The 27,934-nt window shown below is 47.6% G+C and overlaps 1 protein-coding gene across 4 annotated transcripts in view; it reads right to left on the reverse strand.

Moving 5' to 3' along the window:
• The window catches only part of SLC25A48 (solute carrier family 25 member 48), a 53,872-nt gene extending 26,604 nt beyond the window's left edge, over nt 1–27,268 (reverse strand). For 3 of the 4 annotated variants that reach the window (XM_030822805.1, XM_030822821.1, XM_030822814.1), the window contains exons 1-4: nt 27,040–27,257; nt 19,475–19,518; nt 11,405–11,476; nt 9,082–9,340 (exon numbers count right to left, since the gene is read on the reverse strand). In XM_030822805.1, the coding sequence (XP_030678665.1) occupies nt 9,082–9,340; nt 11,405–11,476; nt 19,475–19,518; nt 27,040–27,085 (421 nt within the window). In that variant the 5' untranslated portion in view covers nt 27,086–27,257. Of the gene's footprint in view, nt 1–9,081; nt 9,341–11,404; nt 11,477–19,474; nt 19,519–27,039 lie in introns of all 4 variants that reach the window. The other variant, XM_030822811.1, reaches the window with a different exon arrangement.
• Between the last annotated feature and the right edge of the window lie 666 nt (nt 27,269–27,934).

The following is a 27,934-nucleotide window of genomic DNA, read 5'->3' on the forward strand; positions in this document are numbered from 1 at the left end:
TGCTTGCCAAGTGGCAGAGGCCCCAGGAGAATACCTCTGCTAATTTGGAAGCATTCACATGGGGCATAACTACTGGTTATTGTGCAATGGTAGTCAGTGTCAAATGGAAATTCCCTTTAAATGTAAGCAACTTCTTATATGATTTGATAAAGCTCTTCTGGATAACAATTTCACAGTATGTACCAAGAATGTTAAAAATGGCCGCACCCCTTAACCCACTCATGAATCAAAGAGCCCACACATTTAGGGAAATAACCCTAAATAAAGAGAACTCTTTATGAATATATTCGCTGATCACATCACTATTTTTAAGAGGAAAAACTGTAAACAACCTAAATATTCACCATTAGGAAGACTGTTAAATAATACATTTACTAATAGCTAACATTTATTTCACATTTTCTATATGCCAGACATTGTGCTAAAGTCTTCATGTATAATACGTTTCATCGCATCCCAGCTATAAAGTAGCTACTATAGTTATGCCTGCTTTGCAGATGAGTTAACTGAGGCTTGGTGACATTAGGTGAGCTGTCTAACCTTTTTTGGGTTCAGTGGAAGTAGAATTAGAAGCAGGTAGTCTAATTCTGGAAGCTTAATTCTTACCATACTACATATACCCTTTCAGTGTGTGTGTCTGTGTGTGTGTGTGCGTGCGTGTGTATTTGATGGACTAGTGCACATCCATTTTAAATATTGCCCATCTAATTAAAAAAATTATATGCTATTTTAATAACATGGTTAGTGTTTCTGTTATAATGCTGAGTTAAAAACAAGACATGAAATTGTCCATATAGCATGATCACAGCTTCTTAAAATCTTTAATCTATGTATACAGAATGCAAAAATAAACACATTAATATATTACCAGTACTTGTAATTGCATGAATGGGCGCTTTCTACCTCTACTTTCAATGTTCTGTAGCTTGTAGATGTTCAACCATGGATCACCACTAACAGACAATCAGGAGGGGCTGGCTGAATATACATTGGCTGTATATTTGCCAGTCCCCCAACCATCTGAGCTGGGCTCTCACCTCAATGTGGCCACCAGTCCACCTGTCATACGTCCCAAAGTGAAGAAGCCAGAGGCCTCTTGGCACCTGGCTTCTGTATGTGAGTACTGTCTCTCATATCACATAGGATCACCCTGGAAGTGGACTGGCAATCCTGAGGCAGAACCACAAAACCCGATCAGTTTCACAAGCCCTGCCCAAGGCTGCCTAGAAATGCCCACATGAGCATAGTCAACACAGGGATTGGGCCTGACCCAGGGCGCAGACCACAGGACTGCAGCCAGCCCCAGCCCCATTCTATGCAATTCACACAGCCTTGGGCTCTATAGTGTTCTGTTTGGTTTTCATTGAATTACATGATCATTCCAACCAAAATATCTCACGAAAAAATCTACCTTTTTGCCTTCTCTTAAAAACCAGAGGATCGAAGCACATCAGGCCACAGGGCAACAGTCAGTTAAAATGGGGTTGTGGCCACTCCCTTGGACAGGATGTGGGCCCAGCTTGCCACAGTCCCCACCACTCCCAACCGCCTCTCAGACACTGAAGCTTACACATTAGGCTCGAACTACTGCTTTTCTAATAGCAGAATTAGGCAGAAGATAAAATATGTTCTGTGTCCAGGTTTCAATCAAAAAAGGAAAAATGAAACAGGTTAGGAGAGCTGTGGTCTCAAGAAAAATGGGAGAGGATTCACTTCCCCAGACACCTCTTCTCACTTATGAAACTACCTTTGCAAAAATTAGATCAGTGAGAAAATTGTGGCAGTGGGGGCAACCTAATCTAGCCAATCCCCCTTTTGACTTTATCCTTCAAGCTGCCTTGATTATTTCTTGGCTTAGGCTGAGCTAACTTTGCCAGACATGTAGTTTATACTTTAAATGATAATCGCCCTTCCCTAAAAGTAATGAGAGGTCAACAGGCTAGAGGGAGGAGAGGAGGCTGAATTCTGCTAAGGTATAGACATAAAGGATTGCCAGCCATTATTTAGGAGGTCACAAGATATGCAAACTTCCCCAATTACTCCTGCCGATAACATCACTGCAGGAGTAATCAGTATTGTGAAACCTAAGATTGGCCCTTTGAGGTATCTTTTCAGGCTTTTTGCATGTCTGACACCAGTGGCACCAACTCACCAGCCCTGCTCCCGGACCCACAAACCCTGCTCCTGTGGCCTCACCCAGAAGCAACAACGTGCACAGGAGGACCATTTTCCACACCTCTATGATTGCATGCCAACCAATCAGCAGCAAGCACCCATTGCCTAGCCATCTCCATCCCTTCCCACAAACTGCCTTTGAGAAAGCCCTAACCTATAAGCCTCCTATGAGATTGATTTGAGGAATAACTCTGTCTCCCACGTGGTGTGGCTGGCCTTGTGTCAAATAAACTCTGTATTTACTACAATGCCACGGGAGGTGATATGATTTGGCTGTGTCTCTACCCAAATCTCATCTTGAATTGTAGCTCCCATAATCCCCGTGTGTCATGGGAAGGACCTGGTAGGAGGTAATGGGGGTGGGGTCTTTCCCACGCTGTTCTCATGATAGTGAGTAAGTCTCATGAGATCTGATGGTTTTATAAAGGAGAGTTCTCCGGCACACGCTCTCTTGCTTGCTGCCATGTAAGATGTGACTTTGCTCCTCCTTCACCTTCTGCCATGTTTGTGAGGCCTCCCCAGCCATGTGGAACTGTGAGTCAATTAAACCTCTTTTCTTTATGAATTACCCAGTCTCAGGCATGTCTTTATTAGCAGCAAGAGAAAGGACTAATATAGGTTACATGTATGTTAGCTCCCTCCTGATGAGTCTCTGAGTTTTCTATCTCTAGCCTAGAGGGTTCCTGAGGAGCAACTGGAAGAAAACCACATTCCTTCTCATTTTCTGGAGGGATTCCTGGCAGAAAACACTGCCTGGTGACTTTTTGTCAGCCTCCCCTCCCTTCCCCAGTAGTTGATCCTGTCCAGCACCTGCTGTCACCAAAGTCCTTCCCGCAAGCAACTGAGGGCAACGGAGATCAGAGGGGGCAGCCCGATCCCACAGAATTCACACCCATCCCTTGGACCCCACAAGCTGTGCCCATTACTTGGACAACGTCATTTTGGAGACATGCTCCCAGCTCACTTCTCCCTAAAGTTTGAAGCTATTTGTGTGCATGACAATTCTGTGCAAAGGCCCAGGTGGCCTAATGTTATCAACATTGTCATAACCTCAGCTTCTAAAAATCCTGGGGCAAAAGCAGAGATGGCATCAGTGTCTCTGAATCAGACCTCCTCCACCTCCCACTAAGGGAGGGACCTCAGGGTATGAAACCTCTCTGTTCCTCAGTCTCCCCATAGTAAATCCCCAGGAATTGGGTTGTTGTGAAGATTAAACATATGCCAATCTCCTAGCATAGTGCTTGGCACACAATTAGGGTTCAGTAAACACTGGCCACTCAGCCACTACTGCCAAGACCATTCTTATTCAGCCCAGATTACAGAAACTTGTGGGGGCACAGCAGAGGTGGGTCCTCCAATCTTGGCTTTTATTCTCCCTCCATTCACTTGGTGAACCATCTTTGGCTTTGGCTTTGCTCTTTGTGCTAAGTCCATGAGCCCAGGTTCTAATGGCTCAAAGCTTTGCAGGGTTGAGAAATATTTGCCTGCAGAAACCTCCCATGCCTCTTACTAAGAGCCTTCTCCAAGCTCCCAAAAGGCCGGTCTCCTGACACACAGGGAAAAACAGAACAAACACATGTTCATTTTCTGTTGCTGCCTCGGGGGTTTATTTAAGAGAACTGGTTTCCTTCTGGCACCACAGACGAGTAAACAACCTGAGGCCACAGGCCATGGGCAGTTTGCCATACAAGAGGCTCAGGGAATCTCACCTATCCTGAGGCATGTCAGCGCCTCCCCATGGTGGAGGGACAGGGTCCCTGTGTTCTCACTGCTCAGAGGCTTCCCCAAAAGACAGGGCCCTTTAAGGACAAGGTGCCAGGTGGTAAAGCGCCCTTTAAGGCCGTTTAAGGATCCCTTTAAGGACTTCCCTGATGGGAGATCTGAAGGGCCCCAGGTAGGCCATATCCCAGGCTCCCACACCTTGGCAAGGCAGACCTGAGTGGCCCTCAGCACTACCTGGGCAGGTGCACGGCCCTGACCTCCAGGCTTTCCTCCCAGCCCTTCTCCCACCCTGCTCCCAAGCCCTCCTTGACTCCAGCCTGAGAGCCCATTGTATTTCCCTACCATCATGGTTTGTAGGGACCCAGTTCCTCTCTGGCTCTCAGCTGGATGCGGCACTGTAACAGAGACAGGATGCAGTCTTTTGTTCACCACTGAATTCTCAGCACATAGCCCTGTGCCTGGCACCCAGTAGGTGCATAACTATCATCTTGGAGATAAGTGAACAGAGATGGCAATCATATCTGCCTCATGCTGTCATGGTAGATATTAAAGAAGGTGATGGGGGGACAGTACCTTACGTGGTGTCTGGCATAGAGTGAGCATGTCACATTGGCAGCTGCTAATGGTGGCTGCTCAGCTCCCTAACACTGGCCAGGAGCTGTGCACCCTGCTTGGAGGCCATGCTTGGGTTCAGCCACTCCCTTGGCTGCCTCCCATTCTTCCTCTAGTCTCCAAATGCTTCTAGCCTGGCTTCAGGATCCCCTATCACTCAGGGCCTGGTATGACACCATTCTAGCATACTGTACAGGGAAAGCTGGGATGGAGGTGGGCAGGACAGAGGATAGAACAAAATGTTGTCAAGAAACCCTTCAAATATCCCAGACCTTCTTAAGGAAAGTATTTATTGGGAAACACCTCCCTTGGTATCCCAGCTGGCTGAGGGCCCCCAACAGATACTTGAAAACAGATACTTGCAAAGCTACCCCCATTTCCTCCCCTTCCAGGGATAAGGTGCCAGGTGGCAAAGGAGGCGGGGCTGCTTCCAGCAGCCAAAAACCCTCATTGCTGAGCCTTTTCTAACACCCGAACCCCAAACAGTTTTAAGACGTATGGAGATTTCCTCTCCCCTAAGGCAAGCTTTTCTGTAGCAGTCAGGATAGAGCAAAGAGCCAGCACAGGGGCCTGGATGCCTGGGTTCTCAGCCTGCTCATGACAGCCTTCATTCCTCTACATCTTTGCTTATGCCTCTGGGATGGGACAGATGAGCAAACATTCCTCAGAGGTGCCACCCTTGAATCAAATTGAATTGTACCAAGACATGACTCGATATGCTGAAGATGAAGGTGAAGATCTGCCGGCCCTGTGTCTCCCTGATGGCCCCATTTGTTTTCCTGCATCTCCCCACGGGCTGCAGTGGCCATGAGCCTTGGAGCATGTGACACACAGCCTTGGGGCAGCCAGGCCTCAGGCCCTCCATGTGCTCCAGCAAGGAGCAGCAGCACCATGCTTAGAGCGTGTGCAGACCCTGTCCTGGGCAGCTCCGGGGCTGGGGCAGGGGATGCTAGGCTGGGACGTTCCTGAGTGAGCTGCTGGGACTCTGGCTGTGATACATGCTGAAACCCAGCCTCCCTGGGCAGAGGGGTCACACAGGGGCTACTCAGAAGGCTGCCAGGGAGAGAAGTCTTCTCCACAAGGGCCAAGATCAAGCTGGAGACTGTCAGCCCCATCAGATGTCTGAGGTGACAGGAAAGGACTCTGGGTCCGGTTCTTCCATTACACAGGAAAGGACTATGGGTCCAGCCTTTCCATTACACAGAAAAGGAGCATGAGGCTCAGGAAGGGCAGTAATCTAACCTGAGGAGACAGGGAACTGAGTGGTAGAGCTGAGAATCAAAGTACCTCAAGGTACTGAAATACATCTCCTACTACTGCAAGCCTATCCTTCCTCTGGAGCCGGCACTCTCTCTGCTCTGCACAGCAAGTGCCTTCCTGTTCTTTCTACCCTCCTTTGGGAAAGCCACTGCCAGGAAAGACGCAGAAAACTCTTTCCCAGCAAGGAGGAATGAGAGATAAGGTTTGTGGTGCAGAAATGGCTACATCACACAAGAAGTGAAGGTCTAACAGGAAAGGCAAGGGCTGAAGGACAGGCAAGGGTGGGTAAGGGCAGGAGACGGGTGGTCAGGAGCAAGGCCTCGCCTGCTGCACTTCCTGGCATGTGGGCCAGGTGAGGTCGGGACTCTGGGCTTTTGGATGAGACATACATGTGTATGAGTCCCAACTCAGCTGGGGCTAGCTTCGTGCAGATGAGACCAATGTGTTCACACAAGCACCATGCTTGGCTTAGTGCTTTGCTGTTGCCATTGTAAAATATGACATAATTTTTGAACAAGCGGCCTTAGCATTTTGCACTGGGTACTGCAATATTTGCCTGCAGAAACCTCCCATGCCTCACTCTCACTGGTGGCTCTCACTCACAGTGGCTAATCGTGTGTTCTTGAGTAACTATCTTAACCTCTGGGAGCCTATTTTCTCATCCGTAAAATGGAGATAGCAGCATCTGCCTCACAGAATTGTTACAAGATGAATTATGAGAACATATGCAAAGGTCCTAGCGAGTACTTGGCACATACCAAATGCTTAATCAATGACAGTTACTGCTTCGGATTAAATAGTAATAAAACCATAGCTTGTTTTATTGTACCTCACTTCATTTCATTTCACAGATATTTCATTTTTTACAAATTGAAGGTTCGTGGTCAGCTTGAGTCCAGCAAGGCTATCGGCACCATATCTCTAACAGCATGTGCTCACTTTATATCTCTGTGTCACATTTTCATAATTCTCACAATATTTTCGACCTTGTCATAATCATTATATCTGTTATGATGATCTGTGATCTTTGATGTTACTAATGTCATTGTTTTGGGGTACAATAAGCTGTGTCCATATAAAAGAGTCAGCTTAATCATGGTTGTTCTGACTGCTCCACTGACAAGCCAGCCATTCCCTATCTCTCTCCCTCTCCTCAGGCTGCCCTGTTCCCTAAGACACAACAACATTGAAATTAGGCCAGTTTGTAATTCTACAATGACCTCTAAGTGTTCAAGTGAAAGGAAGACTCATAGATGTCTCACTTTAAATCAAAAGCTAGAGATGATTAAACTTAGTGAGGAAGGCATGTTGAAAGCTGAGACAGGTCAAAAGCTAAGCCTCCTTTGCCCAAGAGTTAGCCAGGTTGTGCTAAGAAAAACACTTGAAGAAAATTAAAAGCACTACTCCAATGAACACACAAATAATAAGATAGTGAAATATCCTTATTGCTGGTATGAAGAAAGTTTGAGTAGTCTGGATAGAACATCAAATCAGCCACAACTTTCCCTTAAGCCAAAGCCTAACCCAAATCAAGGGCATAACTCTCCTCAATTCTCTGAAGGTGGAGAGAGGTGAAGAAGCTGCAGAAGAAAAGTTTGAAGCTGGCAGTGGTTTGTTCATAAGGTTTAAGGAGAGAAGCCATTTCCATAACATAAAAGTGCAAGGTGAAGCAGCAAGTGCTGATGTAGAGGCTACAGCAAGTTATCCAGAAGATATAGCTAAGAGAATTGATGAATGTGACTGTACTCAACAACAGGTTTTCAATGTAGACAAAACAGCCTTCTATTGGAAAAAGATGACTTCAGGACTTTAATAGCTAGAGAGGAGACTCAATGCCTGGCTTCAAAGTTTCAAAGGACAGGCTGACTCTCTTGTTAGGGACTAATGCAGCTGGTGACTTTAAGTTGAGCCCAGTGCTCACTTACCATTCTAAAAATCCTAGGGCCTTTAAGAATGATAATCAATCTGCCCTGTGTGTTCTAGAAAAGGAGCAACAAGGCCAGGATGACAGCACATCTGCTTACAGCATGGTTTCCTGAGTATTTTAGGTCCACTATTGAGACCTACTGCTCAGAAAAGAATATTCCTTTCAAAATATTACTGCTTATTGACAATGCATATGATCACCCAAGAGTTCTGGTGGAGATGCACAAGGAGATGAATGTTGTTTCCAGGCCTGCTAACACAGCATCCATTCGGCAGCCCGTGAATCAAGGAATGATTTTGACTTCCAAGTCTTATTACTTAAGAAGTATATTTCTTAAGGCTATAGTTGCCATAGATAGTGATTTTTCCAATGTGTTTGAACCAAGCAAATTGAAAAACCTTCTGGAAAAAATTCACCATTCTAGATGCTCTTAAGAGCATTTGGGGTTCACAGAAGGAGGTCAAAATAGCAATGTTAACAGGAGTTTGGAAGTAGTTGACCCCAACCCTCACAGACAATTTCGAGAGCTTCAAGGCTTCCATAGAGGAAGGAACTGCAGATGTGGTGGAAAAAGCGAGAACTAGAATGAGAAGTAGAGGCTGAAGATGGGGCTGAATGGTGCAATCTCATGATAATATTTAACGGATGAAGAGTTACTTCTTATGGATGAGAAAGATGTTTTTCTTGAGATGAAATCTACTAGTGGTGAAGATTCTGTGAATGTTGTTAAAATGACAGCAAAGCATTTAGAATATCCATAAACTTAGCTGATAAAGCAGTGTCAGGGTTTGGTTGAGAGGACTGACTCCAATTTTGAAAGAAGTTCTACTGTGGGTAAAATGCCATCAAACAATGTCTCATGCTATAGAGAAAACTTTTGTGAAAGGAAGTCAATGGACGTGGCAAACTTCATTGTTGTCTTATTTTAAGAAATTGCCACAGCCCACCCCAACCTTCAGCAGCAACAACCCTGATCAGTCAGCAGCCATCAACATTAAAGCAAGACCCTCCACTGGCAGAAAGATTATAACTCGCTGAAGACTCAGATAATTGTCAATAATTTTTAGTACTATTTTTAAATTAAGGTATATATATATTTAAAACATAATGCCATTGCACATTTAGACTACAGTATAGTCTAAACGTAACTTTAAATGCACTGGGAAACCAAAAAGTTCATGTGACTTTTATTGTGCTATTTGCTTTAGTGCAGTGGTCTGGAACCGAACCCATGTCTCCGAAGTATGCCCGTAATTACGCACTACTAGGTGACAAGGTAGATGCCTTGCTCAATAAAAGGATTTTAACAACCATGTCCCAGATCCCACAAACCAGGAAAGGGCCACAAGTCCCAGACACCAGCCTCCGCTCCCCTGGCCTCTTACCGTCCCGAAACGGTTGTGCCTGCATCTGCAACCGGATCTTGATGAGGTCCACGGGCCCTCCCAGCCCGACGGAGACCACGCCGGCCACCATGCTGGCCAGGAGCAGGTCCGACAGCGTGCGGGGAGGACTGGCCTCGGGCTCCCCGCAGCGGTGCTGGCTGAGGAACCGCTGCGTGTTACTGAAGACCCCAAACACCACGGAGTTGTAGACGGCAATGCTGGCGAGGGGGAAGGACATGCCCTTGAAGAAGCCGAACACCTGCAGTGAAAACCAGAAGGAAGGGGCGTGAGGACTCGGCGCTGCCGTCGCAGAGCCTGCAGGCTGACGGGGGATACCACCGGACACATCCGCCCATGTGTCCATGAAGAGATGGGAAGAGGGTGCTGATGCGACAGGAGGTAGGGGGTGGGGGACTGCTCAGGGGCAGGCATTCTTGCTCTGAGGACAGCCCGGCTTCTGCAGGCCACTTTGTTTCCTGTGGGTGGTGTCCTGGCCTGGAACTCACACATGCTATGCATGCGCAGGGAGGGGCAGTGATCTTGGGCTAGAAAGAAGTCAGGCTGTGGCCAAGGGGGATCCTGAGGAGACCTTAGGAGCAGCGGGCTGGCCAAGCACCACACGCCCCCACCTCATACACCACAACAAAAACATTCTCCAGGCACTGGCCAGGGGCCAGGCCCTGGGGAGCAACCATAAGGAAGAAACGGCCTCCGCCCTCACTGAGCTCATAGTCTGGGGAAAGTGAGGTGCAGAACAGACAAATTGACAGGCAGTTACCACATAGGCAGTCTACTAAGCCTGTGGTGTAAGACGGGTGTTCCCTAGACCCCCCAGGGGTGCCTGGGCCAGCCTGTAGGTGAGTGCCCACAAGCATGGGTGTCTCCTGACAGAAGTGGCTGAAGGGGCCATAAGGACACGGGATGCGCACACACAGGCTGCAGGAGGCTGAGGAGGGGGTGCTGCAGGCTGGATTCGGTCCCTTCCACACGGCATTCTTGATGAACACCACAGATGTGCTGAGGAAAACCGGAAAATTCCACAGGCCCTTGGAGGAGTCAGGGCAGTACACGCGTGCCAAATCCAATGTGAGAAAGTACTGGGAAGCTATTGTGCAGACTCCAGGCTGTGTACAAACCCACTAGTCCTCACTGTGCACACTGTACCCTGGCTGCCAGAGGCAGAATGCCTCACACACACCTGCACACGCACACACACGTGCATATATACACACATATGCACACACACATGTGAGCACACCCTGCTTCATGCTCTTCTTCCATCACAAGATCCTTCAGATAACTTGGGATGTGGCTTAGCCATGGGCTGCTACGTCTCAGAGAAACCGCCCGCAGTCCCCACCAAAACCCCAGAGCTGGGACGCAGGCTGGCAGACGCTGTCGGGAACACGTGCCAAAAGGAGAATCAACAGCCGCTTTCAGGGGACCGTGGACTCCCACAGCATCACCCGGGAACACCAAGTGCTAGGCTTGCAGTGCTTGCCACAATTTTAAAGCAGCCGATCAGGGGAGTTACAACACCACCCTGACGCAAGACACGCTTCATCCGTGGGAAAACTCTAGGTGCTTGCGGGAGGCTTCCAAGCCCCAGGGCACTTGTTAAGATGGAGTCCGGTGGAGACAGTGGCTACAATGGGGCCACATTTCCAGTGACTCAGGGAAAAGTCAGAGGGCTGAGACAGGGTTCCACCTGATGGTTTCTTTAAATCAGGTCATTTCATTCAAAATTTTAAAATTTATTCTAAATTCCACAAAGAGGGGCCTCAGAAGGCTTTCCTGAAGCACATGCTAATTCTCAAGAAGGGAGCCTGATGCATCTTCTACAAAGTATCATTCAGTTTTCCCTTTGGAAAAGGAACACCTCAGGTCGCATGGTCTCAAGTGACTTGGGCACAGGTAAACTCTGGTGTCTAGGCTCAGACACACCTGGCTCCCGCCAGGCCAGATAAAGGGAGGTCTATCAGCACACGGTTTGCCAGTCACTCGTTCCTTTGTGAAAAACTGAGCGATCACCTTGTTTTTGCAGGAATTTTCCACACTGCGGCTCCAGATTCTTCAGGATTTCTCCATAGAGGTTACACAAAACCGGAGTTTTTCCTCAGTTATGCTGTGGTAGTGGCAGGGGTGAGCTTAGGTAACACGTAATATTTGAGGTGTGGTGTGAGATGAAGTAGGGAAAATCAAGCTGAGTGTGAAGAGCAGAATGAGAGGCCCCCACCTGCATGCTGGTGTGGGGCTGTGGCCCTGGTCCCCAGCCTGTGGGGGCCCAGGCAGGCATCACTCCACCCGCCCAAGAGGCACTTACGCTCTCCCTCCTGTACACCATGCGGATGCAGCTGAGGGTGTTTCCGTAGCCAACGCCAGCCTGCAGGCGAGTCTGTGGAGAGAGGCAAGGGCATGGGTCAGCTCAGAGATCATTCATAGCCCCACTGCTCCAAAGATGCCCAGAAGGAAAGGCCCTGCTCATAGTGACCCTCGCCAGCAACAGGTCTGGGTTTCAGTCCTGGCCAGGCTGGTGCTCTGTCTCCAGCTTGCACTGCCTCCCTCTAATGTCTCATTCAGACTCATTCAATGCAGAGAAGCCTGCTTTGCTGAGAGAATGGCAGAGGCCAGCTAGTTGTGCCCAGTGATTGTATGATCCCCACCTCTTGAATACAAAAACCTAAACTGGGACTCTACCCTATCTGCTGTCTGTCGCTCCACTCTCCAAAATATCCTTTGGGGAGACCTGCTCTTCTTGTCCCTAGAACCATCACCCTAGGCCTCACTCCTCATTCTCACCAGAAACATGGCCTGAAGCCCTCCCTGGAACTAAGGCCAGCAGCAAAGCCCAAGTCTCCTTCTTCTCCCTCACTTCCTCCATTTCTCTTTACACAACAGGCAGACTGATCATTTTCAAAGGTCAATGAAGCCTCCAGTAGCCTCCCATCAAATGTAGGATAAATTCCACACTCTCCCTGAGCCTGGAAGGCACCTGTCTCTCACCCCATGTGCCATCTCCTCTCCCCGAGCCCTGCATGAGCTGTATGTTCCCAGACCCTGGAGCAGCAATTCTTTCCTGCCTCCAGACAGCTGCCCCTGCTGTTCCCCACTTCTGGAAGCCTCTTCCTCCAGCTCCTGCCCATCTTTGAAGTCTGAGTCGAAATGTCGCAGTGGCCCTATGTGTTTAATTATATAGAGTTTATGTTGGATCACCCAACTAGGGTAGGACCACCTGTGTTACTTTCCTTTCATCCCCAGAGCTGGGCACAACCCTGGTACAGCGGCCCCTTTGCACTGACTGAACAAGGACTGTATGGCTAATGTGTGGTGGCCTCTGATGGAAGCTGGCTTTGGTGAACAGGGGCAGCAGCTGACAGGCATAGAGGGTCTGAGTAAGCCCACCGAAGAATACCCCTGCCCTAGCCCTAGAGGGTTCCAGTTCTTTTAAGATGTGTAGCCTGTAATTCTCCATCAAAACACTTTGTCAGCACGCACAGCATGTCATGCCTGTGCATGAAGGAGCCATGAGACTACCGAAGAGGAGATACTGGCCCATCCCCATGGAACCCAGTGTGCAGTGAGGGGCTGAGACCCAGAAAAGAAGGCTAGTTCTTCACACAAGCTGCCTGAGATCAGCTCTGTAGACAAGTGGAGGAGGCCCTGGAAGGGTACGTATAGTTAAAATGGTGATCTCGGAGGGGAAGATCACAGGCGATGTTTTCCTGCATGGGACTTTTCTGCATTTTCCAACTTTCCTACAATAAGCAGATGTTACTTTCATTATTTTTAGTTTATGTAGTTTAAAACTAATGTAAAGTACACAACTCATATGGAAATAAATTCTCTCAAAAACAACAACAACGACAACAACAAATTAATGTCACATGTAAGGCTAAAGAAAGCCTCATTGGACCCACCTTCACTCTCACCCTACTCCTCTCCTGAGTTTATGACCATGGCTAGTAACATGGCCAAGAGTTTGAGAAGCATCCATTTGAATAGTTTTATAAACATATGTAGCCATAGGAAAAATATAGGAAATAGTATCACCCTGTTCATAATTATTACTTTCATAATCAGAGAAGTGTGTTTATTGACTCACTCAACCAATATTTGTTCGGGGCCTATTTTATTGGAGGCACTATTCCAATCTCAGGGAATTCAGCAGTAAAGAAACCAGAGTCTCCCCTCATGGAACGTACAACCTGGTGGAGTCAGGAAAGATGGTCAATAAAAAATAATTCCCAAGTAAATATATATTTTAGATGAAGACAAGTACTATGGAGGAAAATAAACTGAGGATAAGAAGAGCTGGGTGATAAGAAGGAAAAGGTAATTTTAAATTCGGTGGGGGAGACTCCCTGGAAGATGCAGCAAGATGAGAACTGGGCCTTCAAGGTCTTCTTGTTGAGCAGAACCACAGAGGCCTACCTCGGAGTGGGATGTCCACAACCCGGACAGTGACTTGGGCCAGGTGGTGGAGGGGTGCAGGTCTCTCTCTGTGCCCCATGTAAGGCTGTCATGAGGCCCAACACTCTCCCAGGGCTGTCCCTGGAAAGTGAATCCACAGAATGGCTGACTGCCACCCACCCCCTGCAACAAGTAATCAAATTCCTGCGAAGAAAGTTGAGTGGTTGAGTCACTCAAGCCAATAATACATGAAGGAACTCAACCTGAGAGCCAAACCTGGATCACAGAATAATTTCAAAGCCATGGAGCAAAGGTCTGTCAGGCATGCTGAGCACTCGGGTAGGCTGGCACTGAGGCCAGCAGAAAAGCCCAAGTCTCTAGGGCCCCCAGTGATAGCAGGAGAAGGCATTTATTATGCACAAACTGCATACTGACCATCATATAAAACTGACCTCACTAAATCCCACAGATGCTCTAAGGCACGGATACTGGTCCCATCTTACAGATGAACACAACTGGCTACTTATATTAGTTTCCTGTTGCTGCTGTAACAAATTACCCCAAACTTCATGGCTTAAAACAGTATGAATGAATTATCTCACAGTTCTAAGACCAGAAATCTGAAATGAGTCTCAGTGGGCTAAGATCAGGGTGCTGGTAAGGCAGCACTCCCTCGGGAGGCTCTTGAGGAGAATCTGTTTTCTTGTCTCCCCCAGCTTTGGGGGTTTACCCTCTTTCCCAGAGCCCCAGCATCACAGATCCTCTTCTCTCCCTGCTTCTGTTGTCATATTGTTTTCTTCCTCTTCTGTAGGAAGAAATCTAAATCTCCCTCCACCTCCCTCTCATAAGGACTCTTGTAATTACATTTAAGAACCTCCCTGATAATCCAGGATCATCTTCCCATCTCAAGATCCTTAACATAATCATACCTGCAAAGTTTTCTTTTGCCGTATAAGATGACATTCACAGGTTCCACAGATGAGGACACAGGCACATCTGGGGACCATTATTCAGTCAACCACACTGCCTCACATGGTTTCCCCAGGAGCCTGGCCCCCTCGTTTGGTTCAGGCATTTCACTCCACAGGACCCCAGAGGCTGCTATTCCCAGCAACCTCTAGCCTACTCAGACCAAAACAAGTCCAGTCCAAGCTCTTGACCAGGTGTGACTGCCCTGAGGGCTGGGTTCTCTGACCTATACATAGCGTTAGGTATATAATAGGTACTCAATGAACACCTGTGAAGGGCAAGAGAGAAGAGAGCTTGGTTCCCTAGCCCAGCTTCAGTGCTTTTAGTTATTAGGGAAAATATCTCCAAATCTGAGGTGTCCAGAGCCCTCATTTTGGCCTACAGAATTGATGGTCTTGCCATTATCTTTCTCGTCTCTCCTGGATATATAGAATCAAGGCCATTTTAAGACTTGCTTAGATTTTGGACTCTTTCATTTTTGCAAACCTGCTCCTATTGTGTCAAGTAAGATAAAATTAAGTATGATTGTATATATTTAATGTACATCCCATATTAATATCATCCACATAGACCTCCATGAAAGCTGAGTTGCATTTGACTATTTAACATGAGATTATATTTTGTAAATATTTAGTGCAGCATTAATTTTGATTCTGTACTTTTCTTCTTATATACTATACTATTTTCTCAGGTCTCTGACACTTTCTTTGGTCCTTATAGAGAATGGGAGCCCTGGATTCTGTGAATGCAGTGGGTACATCTTGAAGATCATGGCCCTTCGTGCAATATTTAGCCCAAAACTATAAGTTTCATGTCAGGGGTGCTATGAATCTCATGCTACTCCAGTTCATGGTTTCCCTCCCACTGGAAGCTCTCAGCACCCCAGAGCTGAAAACCCAAGGAGAAGAGGATGAGTGCTCAGTGTCAGAGGTGAGGTGGCTGAAGCCTCGGAGCTTAGAGCTGAGCCACTGCCTGGCCTGCCCCTGACCAGGCAGAGCAAGCCATGCCCTGGCTGTCCTGGGCCAACATGCATGCCCCAGACTGGACTGGGTAGTGAGGGGGCAGCCTGGAATGGTGGGGAGTATGCTGAAGCAAAACAAGAACCCCCACTGGAATGTTCATGAGAAAGAGGCAGACACCCCCTCCCAAAGCCTGCCCATTGCAGTCCAGTCCCAGTGGTCTACAAGAGTGGTCCCCAACATTTTTGGCACCAGGGACCAGTTTTGTGGAAGACAATTTTTCCAAGGACCAGGGTGGGGTGATGGTTTTGGGGTGAAATCATTAGATAATCAGGCATCAGACTCTCATAAAGAGCGGGCAACCTAGATCCCTCGCATGCACAGTTCATAATAGGGTTTGTGCTCTTACGAGAATCTAATGCTGCCACTGATCTGACAGGAGGCAGAGCTCAGGCAGTAATGCTCACTTACCCACTGCTCACCTCCTGCTCTGCAGCCCCGTTCCTAACAGGCCGCAGGCTGGTACTGGTATGGTATGGGAGTTGGGGACCCCTGGTCTAGAGGCAGCCAAGCCCTGACTAGAAAACCTAGCCACGCTGCATCAGACATAGGCACCAGCCAGGCCTCCTCAACCTAAGACCACGCAGCCAAGGGCACAGAATAAGCCTTTCGCCTGGGTCAGCAGCACAGGCCCTTGTAGCCGGGTTCTTCCACAGGTGAGTCCCGGGACCCTAGACAAGTGACTGCCTGCCTCCCTGCACCCCAGCTTGTCTATTCTTAATAGTAGCATCATCTCACTCATTGCTGTATCCTCGGTACCTCCATGAACAATCTTCACGACAGCCCCACCAGGGAGGTGCTACTTGCCCACTTTACAGACAAGGAAATCAAGGCTCAGGAAGGTTAAGTGCTGTGCCCAGGTCACTGGAGAGTAGGTGATAAGGCCAGGACTGGATTTCCAGTTATTCAGACTTGCCTGGCCCTTTCTTGGTGGACAGCGCCTGTTGAGAAAACATCAGCCAGAAGGAAGGAAAGAAGGTGTGCTGGAGTGCAACAGGGGCACTCAGGCCAAACAAAGACTGGATGTCATGTTTCAGGAGGGCTTCCCTCCAGAGCTTCATGGCAGAGTGCAGAGAAGGGAGAAAGCCCAGCCTTTTCAGCAACTGTGGCCAGGGAGCTCCACTCCTGTAAATTGTGCTAAATCCAATGGCTAGCGTCCTTAGGAAGGACGGGGAGATCTGACACACAAAGACTCAGAGGGGAGGCCATGTGAAGACAGGCAGGGCCTGGAGTTACGGAGCCACTGCCCAAGGAATGCCGAGCACTGCAGCAGGCACTGGAAGCTGGTAGAGGACCATGTGGCAGGTTCTCCCTCAGAGCCTCCAGAAGGCACCAACACCTTGGTTTTAGACTTCCTACTTCCTGACTTGCGAGGAAATAAATTTCTACTGTTTTAAGCCACCCAGTTTGTGGTTATTTGTTACAGCAGCCCAAGGAAACTAATCCATACCCTCAAATTTTTACCATTAAATCTCTCACACCCAACAGTGACTTGTTACCAACTCACTTATATTAAGTCAGCCTGGGTTTTACAGAAACAACAGCCCTTTTCCTTGCTGAGATGCTGGGCCTCTGGCAGACAGTTCCACAGTCAGTGACTGAGCATGCCACTTGGAGAATGCTTGTTCATCTTTTGAGGTGTCCCACTGACCCCCAAAGAGAAATTTATAAATACCATTTAAATCAGAGAATTGAAAACACATTCTCCAATTTTGGTTAAAATCTTGCTGGACATTGTCACATGATGTGGTAACTGAGCAAAACTTAATATATATCGAATGATGTTGATAAAAATAGCAGCTACCAATTTTGAATCCCTACTGGGTACCAGAAACAATGCTTATAATTATACTGACCCTGTAAGCCAAGGATTTGTATCGCGTTTAACAGAAGGCTATGCAATCAGGAAATGGCAAAAACAGGATTCACACCTAGAGCCTGCGTGGTTCCAAAGCCCATGCTTTCTGGATTGGCCATGCTGCCTCCCCACTGATCCATTCTTGTGAACTGGTTTGTTGAATGAGCCCCGGAGAAGACAGACTGGGAATGACTTAGGCGAGTTTGGGAGGGTGAGAATTGCCAGGAACAACCAGCACTCTCATGGAGACATTAAGGAGTACATCTGAGTCTTCCAAGTCTCCCCAGGGCCCAGCCCTGGAGAGGTATGCAGCAGGCACCTTGAACTTGGCTGAGGTCCGAGATGGCCACTCATTCAGCAGGTACTCACCCAGGGAGGCTGTGCCCAGCTCTGTGCTGAGCTGCACTCTGAACAGGACAGAGTCAGAGGCCACAGGCTAGGGAAGCCAGGCCTGGGCACAGTAACTATCCAGCTCTCATGGAGGGCGGAGAGGGCTCAGTAGGCAGCTACCACAGAGGTGGGAAAGGTTTCTAAGGACCTGGCTTAGCTCTGGACAGCCCTGGAGAGTGCCAGACATGGGCCCTAACTCTGGGCAGCAATGGCTCAGCCGTGATATGCTAGTAAGTCCACTTCAGACATGAACTTGCTGCACAGCCCTCCTTGGTGGGCTCTGGGACCCAGGGCCTGGGTGTGCAGGGCTGGCAGGAGGCATGCAGCAAGGCCTCTAGCACACTCTGCAATCCCATTCTCCCTGGGCCTCTCCCAGCACCTGCACCACACCACTTGCTCAGCTCACTGTGTGCACCACACACACACTGGCCTTCTTTGTTTTCCTGGAGAATGTACATTGCAGCCTGTTCCCACCCTTGAGGCTTTGCACTAGCTTGTCGCTCTGTGAATAGCACTCTGACCCCAGTTCTGCGTGTCTGGATCTTTGTGTCATCTGAGTCTCAACTTAGCTGCCTCCCTGGCAGAGAGGCCATCCCTGACTCTTCAAAATAGAGAAGGCTCTCATCACTGTCTTTGCCATCACCTTGTGTTATTGTCCCCCAGCACCTACCACTGTCCATAACTGCTTTGTGCATCTGTTGTGTTCCCTAATTATTGTCCATCAGTGTCCTAAAAATATCTATCTCCTTGCCTGCCTCCCTCACTCCTGAGTCCTCAAAGCCTAGGTCAGCCTGGAAGTAAAGTTTACTTTGGAGCTTTGAATCCAGCACTACGATGCCCGGCTCTGAGGTCTGGGGCAGGTTCCTGTACTCTGCACCTTATCCCCCTCCTATATAAAATGGGAAGATTATACCATTTCAGGAGGATAGACTAAGCCTGCTTCACTCACCACTTTGTGTGACCATCTCCCAGCACTGGGTCCTGCCTGCCATCCCCCTGCATTGGGATGTCCCCTGGGGAGCCTAAACACCCCCCTTTACTACTTAAAGTGTTTCTTTGAATATTTAAAACAGGTAGGCTGATCTTCCCATCAAGAGGGTGAGTATGGGCCCTGACCTAGGAGAGGGTCCATTTTCATACAGGGAGCAAGATGGGGGAGAAAGGACATTGCAGCAGCCATTTGAAAAGGGTCTGTGAGGCTCCTCTCTGTGCACAATCCAGGCAGAGCTTTAGAAATGGATCTGGAAGCCAGTCAGCAGTGAAGAGGCACAATTTATGGCTCTGTTCCCAGAGCATAGCTCTAAATTCTGCTCACCACTGGGGACGGGTGCAGGGGTGAGGATGGGGTGAAAGACTGCTCCTTTGCAGCATCTCGCACCTCAGTTTGTAACTTGTTGTATGATCCGAGATGAGCCCCTTCCCCTTTCTAGGGAACATCCCAGAACAAGGGACTTGGAGAATCCCAATGCCAGGAAGGTCCCAACAGCTCCAGAGTCCTCACACCCGTGTGCGTTATCAGGTAATGATAGGTTCCCATCTCCAATCTAGTTCTAAAGTTCTACCTGGACCTCTGAGGGTTCTGAGTCTAAACCAGACCTCCTGGCACCCCACACCCCCTGGACGGGCAACAGAGCATCTGCCCTAGGCAGAAGACTCTCTGGGAGATTAGAAACAGCAGGCATAGTCCCAGAGGCAGGTCAGCTCCATGCCTCTTTTTAAGAGGTAATGGGAAACATGGCTACTGTACCTTGACTGTATCCAGAGGGTGGCCGACGATGACACTGGCTGCACCTGTGGATCAAAAAAGAATGCCTGGTAACTCAGCCACCCTTGGACTCCTGGCCTGCACCAGCCAGCTCTCGGGACAAAACAGGCACTCATTTAGTCAATGGTCAGTTGCTGGGGTAGGGGGAGTGGGTGGGCTCCAATGTGCTAGGCACTGGCCCATGCACCAAGGAAGGCAGAGAAAATAGAGTAAAACAAGCAATCACTCCATAAAAAGAAGGCAAAGGGACTGGGACAAATGGATATTCACAGGCAAAAGAGTGAAAGAGTGGAGACAGACCCCCTACCTCATACCATATACAAAATTAACTCAAAATAGATCAAAGACCTAAATGGGAGAGCAAAACTATAAGATTCTTAAACTAAAACATAGAAAAAAATCTTGACCTGTGATTTGCAATGGACTCTTAGATATGATACCAAGTGTATAACCAACTGAAGGAGTGAAGGACATGCCATACCAAAATATAGCAGATGGGTACATTGATTATCTCAAGTTGAAAACATTGAGAAATCATAACTTCTGAAAGGGTGAGCTGACCTGCCTCTTCCTGCATACAGCAAGCAATAAAGATTCCTGTGGGAAGGGTACCCTCTCCATACTAGGGTAAGAAAATAGCCCTTATTAGCTGGGATTCAGAATTGAAGGCTGCAGTGGCCCTGAATTCATACTTAATGAAGTAATCCTTGTCTTCCACCTGTTTTATACCCCCCACCCACACATCTCCTAGTGACTCCTCTAGCAAAATTCCACCACCCTAGCCAGATTTTCTTTGTCCTGTCATTTCTTCTCAAATTGATCACTCTTTGTCTAAAAAGTATGAAAAGATCTTGCATTGGCCACTTCTCCCAACTTCACTCTCTTTTGAAGATCCCTATGTCATGAAAAACTAACAACATCTGTATTATTTTTCTCTTGTTAATCAGCCTGGTGTCAATTTGGTTTTTATATTCAGCTGAAGAGCCCAGTAGGAGCTAAACAGGGGGTTGGAGGTTATCTCTAACTCCCCTACATGACACAAGAAATAATAACATTCATAAAAATTGAAAACTTTTGCGCACAAAAGTGAAGACATCCTACAGAATGGGAGAAAATGTGTGGGAATCACATATTTGATAAGGATTTAGTATTCATATATAGAAAGAACTCTTACAACTGACTAAAATAATTTTAATGGGCAAAGGACTTGCACACACATTTCTCCAAAGATGATATACAGATGACCAACAGACACACGAATAGATACTCAACATCTGTAGTCATTTGGGTAATGCAAATTGAAACCACAATGAGAGTCCTCTTCACACACACTAGGATAGCTATAATTGAAAAAAGTGGAAAAGAACTGTTGGCCAGGATGGAGAAAAATTGGAACTCTTGTACATTGCTGGTAGAAATGTAAAATGGTACAGCCATGGTGGAAACAGTTTGGCAATTCCTCAAAAAAGCCAAACATAGAGTTACAATCTGACCCAACAATTCAATTCCTACATATATACCCAATAACAGAAAACAGATACTAAAACAACTACAAGTACACACACATCACGGCAATATTGTTCACAATAGCCAAAAATGCCCATCAACTGGTGTATGAATAGCCAAAAATGCCCATCAACTAGTGTATGGATAAACAAAATGTGGGATATTTATACAGAGGAATACTGTTTGGCAATAAAAATAAACAAACTATTGATGCATGCTATAGCATAGATGCACCTCCAAAACATTATGCTAAATTAAAAAGGCCAGACACAAAAGGCAAGGTATTGTATGACTCTACCTATATGAATTATCCAGAATAGGTAAATCCATAAAGACAGAAAGTAAATTAGTGGTTGCCAGGACTGGGAAGAGGTGGAAATGGGAGTGACTCTTGAAGCGTACAGCATCTTCTTTGGTCATGAGAAAAATGTTTTGGAACTAGACAGAAGTGATGGTTGCACAGTGTTGTGAATGTAATAAATGCCACTGAATTATACACTTTCAGATGGTTAATTTTCTATTATATGAATTTCAGCTCAAAAAGTGGGGTAGGGTATGTGTAAAGAAAAAACCTGAAAACTTTTCAGTTACCTGCGGGTTACTTAACTTCTCTATGTCTCACTTTTAGCATGCGTAGAGTGGGAATAATAACAGCACCTACCTCCTGCTTCCATGGTAAGAATGAAATTCAGTAATGCATATAAAATACCTAGCAGAGAGCCTGACACCTATAGGATGCTCAAATGTGAGTGATGTCACCATAGAATTTTTTTAAAAGAAGACCTCTTTGGGAAAGTGATGAATACACTGTATCTTTTCACAGAAAAAATACCTATACACACACACACTCACAAGACCTGTACAATTTGAAGAGAACCAAGGCTGCCCCAAGGCCACTTAGATTAAGAAGCCCTTTATATTAGTTTGTTCTCACACTGCTATCAAAGACATGCCCAAGCCTGGGTAATTTATAAAGGAAAGAAGTTTAATCAACTTATAGTTCCACATGGCTGGGGAGGCCACACAATCATGGTGGAAGGTGAAGGAGGAGCAAGTCATGTCTTACATGGCAGAAGGCAAAAAGAGAACTTGGGGAACACCCCTTTATAAAGCCATCAGGTCTCACAAGACTCATTCACTACCACAAGAACAGCACAGGAAAACTTGCCCCCATGATTCAATTACCTCCCACTGGGTCTCTCCCATGACACATTATGGGAGCTACAATTCAAGATGAGATTTGGGTGAGGACACAGCCAAACTATATCATTCCACTCCTGGCCCCTCCCAAATCTCATGTCCTCACATTTCAAAACAAATCATGCCTTCCCAACAGTGCCCCAAAGTCTTAACTCATTTCAGCATTAACTCAAAAGTCCACAGTCCAAAGTCTCATCTGAGACAAGGCAAATCCCTTCCACTTATAAGCCTGTAAAATCAAAAGCAAGTTAGTTACTTCCTAGAAACAATGGGGGTACAAGCATTGGGTAAATACACCTGTTCCAAATGGGAAAAATTGGCCAAAACAAAGGGGCTACAGGCACCATGCAAGTCCAAAGTCCAGTGGGGCAACCAAATCTTAAAGATCTGAAATGATCTCCTTTGTTCCATGTTTCATATCCAGGTCACACTAACACAAGAGGTGGGTTCCCATGGTCTTGGGCAGCTCCATCCTGTGGTTTTGCAGAGTACAGCCTTCCTCCCAGCTGCTGGCATGTGTGTCTCCCAGGAGTTAGCAAATGCTATCAACATAGCTCATCTGCATGCCCCGCTGCAAAGGAAAGTGCTCTGAGAGGTCACCATCAGGGAAGGAACTGAGGGAGAAAGGAAGTGGGGTTTCTTTTTTTAAAAGTAATTTTATAAAAAATTATAATGCCCATGAGGCTGGCAATGAGTGTCTGTGGCTTTTCCAGGTGCATGGTGCAAGCTGTCAGTGGATCTACCATTCTAGGGTCTGGAAGATGGTGGCTCTCTTCTCACAGCTCTACTAGGCATTGCCCCAGTGGGGACTCTGTGTGGGGCTCCCACCCTACATTTCCCAACCACACTGCCCTAGCAGAGGTTCTCCATGAGGGCCCCACCCCTGCAGCCAACTGCAGCAGACTTCTGCCTGGACATCCAGGCATTTTCATACATCCTCTGAAATCTAGATGGAGGTTCCCAAAGCTCAGTTCTTGACTTCTATCCACCCGCAGGCTCAACACCATATGTAAGCTGCCAAGGCTTGGGGCTTGCACCCTCTGAAGCCACAGCCCAAGCTGTACCTTGGCTCCTTTTAGCCATGGCTGGAGTAGCTGGGACACAGAGCACCAAGTCCCTAGGCTGCACAGAGCAGGGGGGCCCTGGGCCCAGCCCAGGAAACCATTTTTTCCTCCTAGGCCTCTGGGTCTGTGATGGGAGGGGCTGTCGCCAAGGTCTCTGACATGCCCTGCAGATATTTACCCCACTGTCTTGGTGACAAACATTTATCTCCTTGTTACTTATGCAAATTTATGCAGCAGGCTTGAATTTCTCCCCCGATAATGGGTTTTTATTTTCTATTGCATCATTAGGCTGCAAATTTTCCAAGCTTTTATGATCTGCTTCACTTTTAAACATAAGTTCCAATTCCAAACCATATCTTTGTGAATACATAAAACTGAATGCTTTTAGCAGCACTGAAATCATCTCTTGAATGCTTTGCTACTTAGTAATTTCTTCCATCAGATACCCTAAAACATCTCTCTCAAGTTCAAAGTTCCACAGATCTCTAAGGCAGGGGCAAAATGTCACCAGTCTCTTTGCTAAAACATAGCAAGAGTCACCTTTATTCCAGTTCCCAACAAATTCCTCATCTCCATCTGAGACCATCACAACCAGGACTTCATTGTCCATATCACTATCAGCATTTTGGTCAAAACCATTCAACAAGTCCCTAGGAAGTTCCAAACTTTTCCACATTTTTCTGTCTTCTTCTGAGCCCTTCAAACTGTTCCAACATCTGCCTGTTACCCAGTTCCAAAGTTGCTTCCACATTTTCAGGTATCTTTACAGTAACATCCCACTCTACTGGTACCAACTTACTGTATTAGTCCATTCTCATTCTGCTAATAAAGACATTACTGAGACTGGGTAATTTACAAAGGAAAGAGGTTTAATTGACTCACAGTTCTACATGGCTGGGGAGGCCACACAATAATGATAGAAGGTTAAAGAGGAGCAAAGTCCCATCTTACATGGTGCCAGGGAAAAAGAGAGCTTGTGTAGGGAACTCCCCTTTATAAAGCCATTGGATCTCATGAGACTTATTCACTACCATGAGAATAGCATGGGAAAGCCTGTACCCATGATTCAATTACCTCCCACAGGGGTCCCTCCCATGACACATGGAATTATGGGAGCTACAATTCAAGATGAGATTTGGGTGGGGAAACAGCCAAACCATATCAGCCTTGTTGTAGCAGCTGGTGAATGAAATTGAAAGGGAAACTGTTCTTCAAAGACAATTCCCAAGAACACTGAGGAGGAAGGAAATATCTGTGTTAGTAGAGGTGATTTAACCAGGTAAGTTTGCTAAGGGCTCCTGGAATATTAGATATTTATAGGGACAAAGAAACCAGCTAATCCCAGAACAGTGATTCCCTGGGTCCAGAACCACCTGTCCCCTCTTATCCCCTCCTACCTACTAAACTGGGCAGAGGCAGAGAGGTGATGGCAGTAATTAACCCTTCTCAGTAGTGGGGGGAGGAGCACTGGTCCTCAGGTTCCATGGCTTCCCTCATAGTGAGTGCACACATCCTTCAGCTCAGGGCAGGCTTAGATCCAGCCTTAGGCCAACATCTCCCTTCCACTTATTAGCCCACCCATCTGAAAGCAGAGGATTTGAGATTTAAAAAATGGGATTATAAAGTCAGTGGTTTCCAGACCTTGGCACTTCACAAACCAGTAAAATCTCAAACAAAATGTATGTGTGTGTGTGTGTGGTGGGGGGGTAATATCAAAAAAAGGGCAAAATTTTGTTATGCAAGGTTATTCAGAAAGAGTTAAGATGAAATTAAGATGGCAGATTCTGGTGCCAGGCAGCCTGGGTTGGAATCCTAGTGCCAATGCTAGATGCATGGTCTTAGGCAAGTCAGTGAATTTCTCTGTATCTCAATTTCCTCATCTGTAAAATAAGGATGCAACGGTACCTACCTCTTTGGGGTTGTTATAATAATTAAAGAACTATACATAAACTGACACAAGAGATCACATATTGCAAGATTCAATTGACATAACATATCCAGGAAAGGCAAATTTACAGAAAGGAGATTAAGGAGAGGGAACAGCATTCAACTTCAAATGAGGGATCTTACTGGGGGATGAAAATATTCTAAAACAAATTTATGGTGATGGTTGCACCTCTCTGTAAAATTACTAAAAGACATTGAATTGTACATTTGAAATGGGTGAATTTTATAATATGTAAAATAAACCTTGATAAAATTGTTTTAAAAGAATACATATAGCACTTAAATAATACCTGGTACCTAATAAGTATTCAAGTGTAGTAAACAGTTACCATCATTTCATGGAAGCCAAAAAAAAAGGCATGTTATTAGTTTGGTGCAAAAGTAATTGCGATTTTTGCCATTACTTTCAATAACATCACCAAAGGACAATACCAGAATAAAGCACGAAAATGCCCTACTTGCTGTGAGTTGGGGAGGGTTCACGTGTTATCACGTTTGGGGGTGGGGAGGGGTATCAGAGTCTTGGAACTACTCTGACTCAGCCCTACCTTCCAGGGCATTTCTCAAACCAAGCCATTTGCATCCCTGCTGAAGGTGGTCTGCTTATTTAAGGGGCAGCCCACGGAAGTGTCTCCTCTCTCTGCCTGCCCTGCTGAATGGTGGAATAATTGTCCTGTCAAAAAGGGCCTGGATATGCCCAGGGGGCCTCAGGCTGCAGCCCCCTGACTGGGAAAGTTAGGAGAGGCGGGTCTCAGCCCCACCCAAGGGCATCTGTGCCAACAGACTTACTCAAGGTGAAAGGAGCCACCTCTGCTCAGGAAGGTGTGAAGCAGGGCCCTGCAGCCACCGGTCGGGGGAGAGCGGTGGTCTCCTGCTAGGTAGGAGGGGAGGAGTTGTGATCCAATCTGGTTTGTTTGTTCTTTTCATCTTATTTTTTTTTCCCCCTTTGGTTAGGGGCTACGTTTGCCAACATCCCTTTTAGGATAACCCTTTTAGATAGGTCCAAAGAAAGAGTTTGTTGTTGTTGTTGTTGTTTTACAATTAGCAAAGTCCCTCAAACTTCCCCCTTTCCTAATAGCTGAGAAAAGAGGGATAGACCAATTGGAAAGAAAAATGGAGAATCATGGAAATGAATGCAACTCTCGCCCAGGCAACCCATCCCAGGCCCAGTAAAAGAGTGGCTTCGGGAGCTGTGGCGAAGGGACCAGCAGACCCAACAGTGCCCGGAGAAGGGGCCTTGGAGGTAGGCGATGGCTGACGGTTGGCGGCGGCTGAAGGCAGTTAAGTGTTCCTCGCAGCCTGGCAATGGACACCTGCAGCCGGCGCTCCGCTCCCTGCTGTGAGAGCTCTGCTCCCTCCAGTCGGGACGCCTCCTTGGGCCGGCCTGATCTCGAAGAAGCCTGGCTCCCCACCACCCTGCGCCCCGGGGTCAGCAGCCAAGCGCTACCCTCAAAGATAAGTTCCCCGCGAGCCACGTCCGTAATTCAGGTGTGCACCAGGTCACTGAAGGGTGTGTGAGCCGCCAGGAGCCTCCGTTGGCTGTGGGCTTTGACGAGCTGTTTAATCATTACCTCATCAAGTCCCACGGATCCTAACTTAATGAGCAAATCAGAAGCTCAGCCCGAATCGCTGTGAAGCTCTCAGAATTTAGCCCTGGCAACTGCAAGACCACCAGGGGGATCTCGGGGCCAGGCACGCCCCAAAGCAGGCTGCGCGCGCAACGGGGAGCGGGATGGCAGCGCACAGAGGCGCAAAGTTTCCTCAGAGCACAGAGGCAAACTCCGCCAGGCTCGCTGGCTCTGACCGGGGGTCCCCGGTAAGCACACTCACCTCCGATCCAGCCCGCCGCAAAGTCTTCCAGCTGGAAGCTTCCCATGGCCAGTGCTCGGTCTCGCCCTCCCGGAGCCGGGGCAGTGCCCACTTAGAGTCAGTGGGGCATGGCCCGCGGGCGCGAGCGCGCTGCACGACCGAAGTCGGAGTCTCGAGCACGCCGCAGGTCCTACTCCAAACCCAGTACCCGAGTCACCGGCTGCGCGGGCTGCCGCGCTCACCTCTCCAAATGCCGGACGGCGGCTGACATCACGCCCCCAGTGAACCTTAAAGGCACAGCACTCCCGGTGGATAAGGGTGCTCTCCGCGCGGCTCATCCCAGACCCAAAGAGGCAAGGGTCATCAAGTGAAATTCTTAGTCCTCCCTTCTCCGGGTTATCCTCTTCCTTGCCAACTTCAGCGCCTCAGCGCCTTTGAAGTGAAAGTGCCAGCCGCCCATCCAGAGATGGCAATGCTCATATCTCCCTGTGCTGTGCTGTGTTGACAATGCTGATTCCAATCAGCGGTGGACTCTCTCCCATCCCAACTCTGGGCAGTGATCCCTTTTTGTTCATCTCAGCCATGTCCCACTCAGTACCCCGTGCCTAGAGCAAGTACCTGGTGGTTCAGGGTCATGTCTAACTTTCAGCTACAGCTCTCTAGGGGCCCAGCTTCCTGCCTGGCCCTGGCTCAGCCTACACTGTCCTCCCTGGGCCAACAGAAGGCAGAGGTGGTGCTCTCTACCTCAAACTCCCTCTCTGTAGGCAGACCCTACATTCAGCCAGGCCCCAGGCCAGGGGTCCCTGCTCACTGGAGAAGTGGCCTGCTGTGCGGAGAGGCTTTTGATTTCAATGAGAGTTTCTTTCCTCCCCTCCTAAGAAGTCTCGAAGCCCCCCAGCGTTCTGCTAGTTTCCAG

The sequence above is a fragment of the Nomascus leucogenys genome, chromosome 2, assembly GCF_006542625.1.
Source record: "Nomascus leucogenys isolate Asia chromosome 2, Asia_NLE_v1, whole genome shotgun sequence".
In the NCBI taxonomy this organism is placed as follows: domain Eukaryota; kingdom Metazoa; phylum Chordata; class Mammalia; order Primates; family Hylobatidae; genus Nomascus; species Nomascus leucogenys.